Below are 10,658 nucleotides of genomic sequence, written 5' to 3'. Positions count from 1 at the left end.
GGGGGTGAAGGGGGGAGACAAGCTTAGCTGGGGAAGGGCCTTTGTCCCATTTCTCCCTTTTTTATTTGGAAACTTAAGGAGTAAGTAGAGGGGCAGGAAGGTGAAATGGTAGCTAATGTGCTGACTCCCACATGGCTGACTGAGGTCTGAGTCCCAGACCTGGCAGCTTGCTTTCTCGCTTCCTCACTTTCTTTCTCTCTCCCTGCTCAAATTTTAAAAATAATAACAAGTTAAATTAAATCATTGTTTTTTAAAAAGCAAGTAGGAGTGATAGTGTAACTATAAGGTGATAAGCAGGAGGGAAAAAAGTCACTATTGTAAGGATGGCAAAAGAAAGGATACAAAACATGTGGGTTCTGAATCACTAAATCAACACTGCAACATCTATCAAGAATAAATGTCTTTTCAAACTACAGTAAATTGATAACAGCAAGTCAGGTTATTTTACATTAATGTAATGCTGCTAATTTGAATTTGGAGATTTTTTGGTAGATTTCACTGTATTTAAATAGTAAATCTGGGGCTGGCCCCATAGTCTAGTACTTAAGGGAAGTCAGATCCCACATGACAGACAGGGAATTGACTCCCGGCCCAGAGCATGGGCATGCATTCCCCAAATTCCCACAGGTTGCGAAATGAAGACACTGCTGGGTGACCAAACCCCATTGGAGGGTGCTTTCTCCCTCTTCCTTCTCCCCCAAGCACATGTGCCCTCTGGCAATGAAAAAAAAAAAGAAAGAAATTCAAAAGAAAAGTAAATCTGTTGAGTTTTATAGTTATATACATGGAATATACTCTATTTTGTCTTTATTCATCTAAGAGTGTGTGAGATAAAAAGGAAGAAGCACCCAGTACAGAATCTCGTCAACACTTGATTGCCTTCCTCCATTCCATCAGATCTTGGACCCCTACATGTACTCCACATATTTCAAGATAACGAGGCCAGAGGTTCTAACCACAGTTGCCATGTGGGACCTGGCTTCTCCTGAGCAGTGCCTTACCACTACATCATGAAGCCGGCCCCAAATTTACTCTTAAAATAAGGAATCTACTTCAGTTTTTATTTATTATATATTGAAGTAATATTATATTAAATAAAATTTAGGTCAATAGTTGGGGACTGCAATGTTTTTCCTTCAAAAGGGATTCATACAAATTGAAAGACACTATGTTTCTTCAAGGAAATCTCAATGTTTAAAACTGTCTATTCTAAGTTAATTTGTGTATTTAATGAATCCCAATAAAAATATTATCAGAATATTTTTCTGGGGCCAGCAGGGCCAAGGTGGTTAAGGGCACTGGACTCCCACATGGCCGACTACAGTTCAAGTCCTGGACCTGGTGGCTTGCTTTCTCACTTTCCCTCTCTCTCACTTGGTCTCTCTCTAGTTAAATTAAAATAAATAATTAATTAATTAAGTTAAATAAATAATTCCTTTAAAAAAATTTTATTTTTCTGATACCAGTCTAGTTAATTAGAGAGTTTATTTGTAAAAATAAACAGAGAGAAGTAGCCAAAAAAAAAAAATCCTTAACAAAGATATGAGGAAGCTTCTTCTACTACCTATTAAAACATATAAACCTGATTAAATGGAAAATTAGTGGTGACTCATAAATAGGCTGATAGAAAAGAAATAAATTCCATACACAGACCCAAATCTACTGGAATTTGAGTATGTGATAAAGATTTCAATCAGTAAGAAAATAACTATTTCTTTATTTAAGTAAGAGTCACATAATAGGAAAAGGACTTTTTTTTTAAGAGAGATTTTTTGCTATAGGGCATGTGCACTTGCTGGAAAGACAAAGAAAGACAGAGAGACAGAAAGCAAGAAATCACCCCTCAGGAGGGATGGTCATGCTGCAATCCCTTCTTCTCCATTCTCCTCTTGGGATTTTGAGCATGCACATCTGCGCCTGGTGTGTTTTAAGTCACTGAATCCAAGACTTGAACCATGGTCAACTACGTGGGAGTTCAGCAATGTAACCATTACACCATCTGCTGGCCCCAGAAAAAGACTTTTTAATAAAGATTGAATAACCCTAATCTGAAAATCTAAAATCCAAAATGCTTCCAAATAAGGAATTTTGAGCAATGACATGATAACCACAAGTGGAAAAATTCCACACTTGACCTCACGTGATGGGACACAGTCAAAGAACTACAACACAAAGATATTGTCTAAAATTACCTTCTGCTACGTGCATAAGGTGTATATGAAAGATAGATTAACTTTTGGGTTTAGACTTAGGTCACATGCCTAACATATTCATCGTGTATATGCAAATATTCCAAAATCCCAAATCTGAAACACTTCTGGTCCTAAGCATTTCAGAAAAGGTACACTCAATCTGTAAATGGTGTTACAACTAGATAGCCTGTGGATAAAAAAGAAAATTGCATCTGTTCTTCATTTTGTATAGCAAGATATGCTTCAAACAGATGGTAAAAAAGAAACCATATGGATACTGTTAAAAAAAATATGTATACACACACACACACGCACACACACGTATTATTTTATACCTGAAAAAAGGCAAATTCTTTCTGTTACTCAAAATCCAAAAGTAATATATGCTGGATAGACAAATACATTAAAATAATGAAATTTAAAAATAAAACTTTTTATATGGCAAAAAATACAAGAAAAGTAAGAAGGCAAGTGGCAAAAACACTTAACATTCACAGAGATAAAATATCCCTAACACATTAAAAGCTTCAGTGAGCCACTTGGAAAAATTTGGTAGATTCTTAAAAAGTTAAACATATGGATCCAGCAGGTGGGTAGTGGTTAAGGCGCTGGACCTCCACGTGGTCGATCACAGTTCAAGTCCCAGATCTGGTGGCTTGACATCATGCTGGATGCTCATGTGCCCAAAATCTTGAGAGGAGAATGGAGAAGAAGGGATTATGGCATGGCCATCCCCCTGGGGGATGATTTCTTGCCTTATGCCTCTCTGTCTCTCTGGCAATTACACACGCCCTATAGTAAAAATCTCTCAAAAAAAAAAAAAAAAGTTAAACATATGACCAAACAATTTCATCCTTAGGTATCTACCCAAGAGAAATCTAAACATATTTCTATACATATATTTGCATGTGAATGTTTACAGCTGTATTATTCATGATAGCATAAAATAAGAAGCAACCCAAATGTCCATCAACTGACAAATGGGTAAATAAAATGTGGTATATCCATGCAATGGAATCAATTCAACTATAAAAAGAATTGAAGCACTGACACATGCTACATGGATGAACCTTGAAGACATTATGCTAAGTAAAATAAACCAGTTGCAAAAGATCACACATTGTTTGATTTCTTTTATATGAAAGGTCCAGAATAGGCAAATTCATAGAAACAGATTAGTGGTTGCCAGGGGCTGTGGAAAAATAAGCGACAGCTAATAGGTAAGTTTCTTTATGGGATGATGAAAATATTCTGGAAGTAGTGGTGACAATTGTGAAGTGTGCTAAATATACTAAAAATCACTGAATTGTAAATTCATCTAAAAGGATGAAGTCTAGAGTATGTGAATTTTTTTAATAATAAGGTAACAAAAACAGAAAAATTAGGATTTGATTCTTTCAGTAATACGACCTGTACTTTGAGAGAATCATTCCACTTTGCCCTTTATTGCGCTGAGTGAATAGCTCATTAAAGTCTTCCTAAGAGGACTTATATTCATAATAAATATAAGAAGTATGAAAGACAATCTAATCGGGGCCAGCAGGTGGTGTAGTGTTTAAGGGCACTGGCCTCCCACATGGCCAACTGTGGCTCGAGTTCTGAACCTGGCGGCTTGCTTTCTCACTTTCCCTTTCTCTCTCTTGCTCTTTCCTTTTTGGTCCAATTAAAATAAGTAAATAAATAAAGTTACATAAAATAATTCTTTTAAAACAAAAAAAAAGAAAGACTATCTAATCAGATATGAATAAATATACAGCTTGAGGAGGAAAAAGCTGATGGTATAAGAAACTGAAAGAAACTGAAGAAGAATTGAACTTCTACTTCATAAAGCATAAACTTTTCTCAGTTCTCAATACATAACACAGGTACTCCTCCCTTAACAACCCAGTTCCATTCCTATAATTAGGTTGTTAAGTAAATTGGTCAGTTAGAAAGGAGCTTAAAGATGGATGTCTTAAGGTGTGTTGTAATGCCATAGGGTATGTATTTTTCAACAGATGATACCATATGATACCACACTAGAATAATATAATACTATCCATACAAAAAGTATACATTAGATAAGTGCCAGAAAGTGACAAGACACAACACAATAATATAAATCTGGCATAATAGTTTTTAATTTATTTTTAATATTACTGTAATAGTACAATAAAGTACAAATATGGCATGATTGCCAATGTTTAGTATACTGAATACTGACTCACTTTAGAAACACAAGACTAAGAAAGGGGATTACACAGACTGAGCAAGGGACTTCCCTATACTAGAGAACTGGTCATTAGTCTTAAACAGGTAGGTGGTTAAAAGTAAGGCATTACTATAATCTGCTATTCATAGCTATCATTCCTTAAGAGCTATGTATCAGGGTACCTGTTTTTCATGTATTATCACATTCTCAAAACACTCTAAGATAAACAGAGGTATCCTAGTTTATCAATATGAGGAAAGAGACGGAGAGGTTGAATGACTTGACCAACGTAAATACTCAAGGTGGGCCTCAAATTCTGATCCATGTCACTTCAAGCACCAAACTCTTCAATCCAAGGAATAAAAAGAAAAGTAGACTAAAAATCCAAAGTCCTGAGTCTGAATGTTGTTTCTGCCCCTTAATAATTCTGTGATATTTCTGAAATCAATATACATTTGCATATTTTCATTTTTTAAAGGAATTATTAACCCCTACTTATTTTACCTGATAGAATACAAAAAGGCACTAGCATATACTGTCAATAAAAGGAATGTAGAAATGTATGAAAAAAGTATAGAAAAGTAGAATTGATAAACCAAAAATGTGTTGAATAATAAATGGCTCTCTAAATAATGGTATGTACTAAAGCAGTTGTTTTTGTTTGTTTGTTTGTTTGTTGTTGTTGTTTGTTTGTTTGTTTGTTTTTAAAGATTTTGGTCATAGGGTACATAGACTCCTGGAAAGAAACAGAGAGAGACAATGAAAGGGAAAGTGAGAAATCAACCCCTGGGAGGAAGGTCTATGCCATAATCATCCTTCTCCATTCTCCTCCTGGGATTTTAAACATGAGTAAACATGTGCCGGGTGTGTAATTTTTTTTTTTGAGAAGTTTTTTGTTTGTTTGTTTTTGTTTTTTTGTTGTTGTTTTGTTTTGTTTTTGTTTTTGCTATAGGACACGTACGCTCGCCAGACAGAGACAGACAGAAAGACAGAAAACGAGAAATCATCCCCAGGGGCTGGCCACGCCACAATCCATTCTCCTCTCGGGATCTTGGGCACACACGCACACACGCCTGGTGTGAATTTAAGCCACCAGGTTCGGGACTCGAACCACGGTCAACTGCATGGGAGTTCAGCAACAAAGCCATTACAATCACTGCTGGTCCCAGCCGGGTTTAATTTTTTAAGCCACTGTGTCCAGGACTTAAACCACATTTGGCCGTGTAGGAGTCCAGCACATGCAGTGATTTTTAAAAGTTACTATTCTCAAGTATACCAGGGATGCAAACCAAGTAGAGATTCCAAATCCACTTTAACCAGAGTAGTTCAAAAATCTTTAATGAAAAAGTTCAAAACCAGTCCAGCCACAATAACACAGGCTAAGATACTGTGCCCCACAGGATGAGAACACATAGGAGCTTAGGTTCGATTTCCTGTCCAACTTAAAGGCTGGGTACAGAACTGTACCCATAATCCTAGTGATTCAGGAAGGCTGAGGAAAGTGGATTGAAAGCTCAAGTTCTGCCTGGCCAAGATGGGGAGTCCCTGTTCGGAAAAGGGCCAAATATGGTGGTACCCACTTATAGTATAGTCCCAACTGGGAGGCTGAGGCAGGAGGAGAACATGGTTAGATTCTTTCTTAAAAAAAATTCAAAATTGCAATGTTTTGGGCATCCTCTCCTGGTATCTACTAAGGAACGATGAAATCAGGGTTTCAGGCCTTATCCAAGGCCCAATTCTAGCTGGTGACCTTAATCTAAGTCTGATTTTCCTTACTTATAAATGCAGGTAAATATCTACCATGCAATGCTGTGGACAGATTAAATAAAATAACCTACATAAAGATACTACTACAATGCTCGGCACATATTACTTTTAAAAAAGTGCTATTATTATATTATCCAGCAGTCTTTTGGAATTATAAAGTCCAAATGAAAGAAAAATTAAATTATAAAAACTCAAGAAAAATCAAGGACCAGCAGATGGTATAATAGTTATGTTATTGGACTCCCATGTAGTCAAGCATGGTTCAAGTCCCAGACCTAGAGACTTAAAACTCATGCTCGGTGCATGTGCATGCATGCCCAAAATCCTGAGAGGAGAACAGATGAAAAGGGATTGTGGTGTGGCCATCCCCCCTGGGGGATGATTTCTCACTTTCTATCTCTCTATCTCTGTCTCTCTAGCGAGCGCACGTGCCCTATAGCAAAAAAAAAAAAAAAAAAAAAGAGTGACATCTCTGTGTGCAAATGGTACTGACATGTGTATAAGTCTCTCTCCTCATATCCTGAATTTCGACCTGGGATGACTGCGGAGCAGAAGGCATGTTTTCTGGGAAGATCTAAACCGACTAAACCCCACCTATCCCCTGCCCTCTGTCCTTCTCCCAAGTGGTAAAACATTACCTGGGTACATGGTGATCCCTACCCTGGGACCCTGAATTATGACTTAACTAACAGTAAAATTTCATTGGAAAAAAAAAATCACAAATTCAAAATCAAAGGTAAGAGATAATGAAAAACAGCTGAAAGGGTAAGTCACACAAGAGAGTCAGGGAACAGGCCCAATCTAAGAGACAAATGGGGTAGGGGAAAAAAAAGAATAAAGCAAGTGAGTAGGAGAAATAAAGATGAATGCTTTGAAACTGGTAGAAGGGAGAATTCATAAATCAAGACCAGGGGGTAAAGAAAGACCAAATCCTAGAGTATTTGTAAAGGAATAAGATATATGAATCAAATTAAGTATTCCCAGGATGACAACTACAAACCCCAAAAAACGCAATGGGTATCAGAAACGAGACTCAGGATGTAGTCTTTAGAGGCCCTATCACCAGGTTTCTACAGTGCCACTAAGTATTAGGAAGATAGCTTCTCATTTATTAAGAATATTTCTTCTGACTTTGTTTACCTTTTTTTTTTTTTTTTTGAGAGGTTTTCGCTAGAGAGCACGTGCGCTCACCAGAAAGACAGAGACAGAGATAGAAAGCAAGAAATCACCTCCCGGGGGGATGGCCACGCCACAATCCCTTTTCCTCCATTCTCCTCTTGGGATCTTGGGCACGCACGCACACGCGCCTGGCGTGAATTTAAGCTGCCGGGTCCAGGACTTGAACCACGGTCAACCAAATGGGAGTCCAGTGACATAGCCATTACACTAACTGCTGGTCCCAACTCTTCGTTTACCTTATAGAATATAGTCTTCTCTAAGTCTCAGGTTCTTCAACATGATGAGATGGTAAAATGAGATAATTTTTAAGTTCTTTTCCAGCTTTATCATTCTAGAGGAAAAAACAATCTACATTATCATTAACATGAGACATAGGTGAGTCTCATGTACCAATAGGGAAGTAGAAACAAAAAATACAGAAAAATAAACCACTTGAGCACATAAAATGCACCAACACATGTTCTTCTCTTTACAGTATTATGAGAACGATGCATCTTTCTCTCTTTTATTAAAAGAATTATTTTTTATTTAACTTTATTTATTTATTCATTTGTTTAATTCAGTTTGATTTTTAAGGGACAGAGACAGAAAGAGAGAGAGAGAGAGAGAAAGTGATAAAGCAAGTTTACAGGTCCAGGACTCGAACGCAGTCCATCCTGTGGGAATCCAGCACCTTTAACCACCCACCACGCCACCGGCCAGCCCTCAAGAATGATGCATCTTTCTAAAGAACTTCCTTTTGCAGGATAACCAGTTAGCCTAAATCAAAAAGACCAAAGCATCTACTTAAAAAGGATAAGATTACTAACAACTACACATTTTCTGATGAACAGATTTCTCCTTTATTTTTGCTTGTTTTTTTTCCCCAATTCTTCCACTTTGAAAAAGTTGTTCTGACAAAGTGAAAAGCTGAACTCTAATTAAACTTAGCTGGAACATATATAATTATTAAAAGTCTAGTATGTTTATGCATTTGTACAAAGAATATTGGTGTACTTAAAGTTCAAATTTTAGCTTAAGGAAGCAACTAAGATACATGCCAACAATTAATATTACTGTAATTTTGTACTCCAGGTTAATGCTCCCAAATAATCTGGTAAGAGCAGTTTCCAAATTCTCTTTATTCGTGTTATAGTCTAATTTATCTGTCTCCTAAAGCCAAAACAATCTTGACTATATTCGATAAGTAGCCTTCTATCTCCTCTTCCTACTGTGTATCCATCAACCTATCATCTATCAATCAAAAGTTTTCCCAATCTTCTACCGTGTATCATAGTTTCCACTTCAATTCTCAAGTTTCCTTCCCTGTTTTTTTCCAATCACTCTCACTATCCCTCTACATCACTGTTTTAATTTACAAGGTTCTCTCTCTTTGTTCCTAAGACCTATTTTCTCTTAAACATTTTCTTAAATTTATTTTATTTTTACTTATTTATTGTTATTCTTCCATTTGACCAGAGAGAGACAGAGAAAGAGAGGGAGAGGGAGAAAGCAAGCCATCATCAGGTCTGGGACCATAGTCAGCCATACAGTGCCTTAACCACCCTGCCACCTGCTGGCCTCCAAGATTTTTTTTGAGAGATTTTTGTTATAGGGTATGTGCGCTTGCTGGAGAAACAGGGAGAGACAGAGAGACAGAAAGCAAGAAATCATTCTCCAGGGGAATGGCCACGCTACAATCCCTTCTCCATTCTCCTCTCGGGATCTTGGGCATGCACACACACGCCCAGCGTGAGTTTTAAGCCACCAGGTCCAGAACTTGAACCACGGTCAACTACGTGGGAGTCCAGTGACATAACCATTATGCCATCAGATGGTCCCTCTAAGCCCTATTTTTAACAATAGTGCAACTCCAATCCTCATCTCCTTTTTGATCAGTTTTCAAATTTCCTAGGAACTTAAAATTTCTCTTTTGTAGTCTGTTTCCCCAGATCATCTACCAACCCATCTCTAGAATACCAAATACATACTCTTGTGTACTTCATACCTTTTGCACTTTACAATCACTAAACTCCAGAATCCTGCCTGATAATATAAATCGCTCAAAACCAAATACCTATCCAATTCTCTCAGCTTTCCAGCAATTTCCTCTCCCATGTTTTCTTTTCTATGGCCAAGGATCTCCTAACCTGGCACAAGTCATTCAATCCCAAAATTGAATGACCTAAAATTCCAAAGCCTGTCTCTTCAACAGCTCTCCTCCCTGTCCAGCAAACTGTTTCACCCAAAGCATGTTATTTGACAAGACCACTCCCAGTACTTCACAAATTCTGCCTCTTACACCAGAGCACAACTGCCTTCAGGCCTATTTGCCCGGCAAAAATCAACTGTACAAGTTTTCTCTTAAAGCTTCTTAGACCCTACCTCTGAAGCACTTCCATTCACCAAAACCTATTCCTAGTCATTTCTCAGTTTCTAAAGCCTGTAATTACTTCTCTGAACGCCTCCCTCCTCTCTCTCATCACTCCCGGGCTTTCTCCCCACGCTTTGTCAGTTCTCCCCTAAAAAAACCAATCTCTTAGTCACCGCAGTCCCACCTCCCTGAATTTGCTTCTGACACCTCTAGGAACTCCCTCTACAATCTTTTGGTCCCTTGTTTCCTCACCCCGGCCTCAACTTGTTCTAATATCTAGTTCTCACGATTTACTCCTCCCAAATCTTTCTCCCAGTTTTTCCCTTTAACTTTTCTCCCAGTCATTCTCCATTTCCCTCAACACTCCCTGGCAGATTTGTCCCCCACCTTGTCATCATTCTACTCCCTTTCCCTCAAATCCTTTTCATTCCTTCTTCTGGCGGTGCCTCCCACGTCCCTTAAATTATTCTATCTCCCCAGGCTTTGCTTCATTTCCTTTTCCCTTCAACAATGTTATTTGTCCTCCAATTTCCATTGACTTGGCGCCTCCCCTAGTCCTCAAATCAGCCTGCTACTCCGTCTAAACGTCTCCAGGCCGCCGCCAATATTTCCCATCGTTAGCCTCCCTGCCCGTGCCGCTCTAAACGCCAGAGATACCAGGCCAGGCCTGCCTCTAGGGAGCAGGGGTACGGATCACGTACCCCATTCGCATCTTGGATCCGCTCTGACTGCCCCCGCTGCCGGGTACAGGAGGGCGAGAGGGCAGGCGACCGAGGTGCATGCTTTTCTCGAGGGCCGACATCAAGGGAAGGCCGCACGTAGTCACACAGTAGCCCAAGCTTCGTCCCACGCTAAGTGCGGCCCAACCGATCACAGCCAGCACCCCTAACGACGCCCAGTCGCCTCTGGACAGCACCCAGCTCCCGGCAGCACCGCCTACCGCCCACCGGCTCCGCAAGCCCCACCCCCTCGCCTA

The 10,658-nt window shown here is 38.9% G+C and overlaps 1 protein-coding gene across 1 annotated transcript in view; it reads right to left on the bottom strand.

Annotated features, from left to right (window-relative positions):
- PPME1 (protein phosphatase methylesterase 1) overlaps positions 1-10,630 on the bottom strand; it is a 74,341-nt gene extending 63,711 nt beyond the window's left edge. The window contains exon 1 of the mRNA XM_006140983.3: positions 10,384-10,630. Within this exon, the coding sequence (XP_006141045.1) occupies positions 10,384-10,484 (101 nt within the window). The 5' untranslated portion in view covers positions 10,485-10,630. The remainder of the gene's footprint in view (positions 1-10,383) is intronic.
- Between the last annotated feature and the right edge of the window lie 28 nt (positions 10,631-10,658).

Source organism: Tupaia chinensis, unplaced genomic scaffold (genome assembly GCF_000334495.1).
Source record: "Tupaia chinensis unplaced genomic scaffold, TupChi_1.0 Scaffold000047_1, whole genome shotgun sequence".
In the NCBI taxonomy this organism is placed as follows: domain Eukaryota; kingdom Metazoa; phylum Chordata; class Mammalia; order Scandentia; family Tupaiidae; genus Tupaia; species Tupaia belangeri.
The sequence above is the reverse complement of the archived record's forward strand: the minus strand, read 5'-3'. Positions and strand labels throughout refer to the sequence as shown.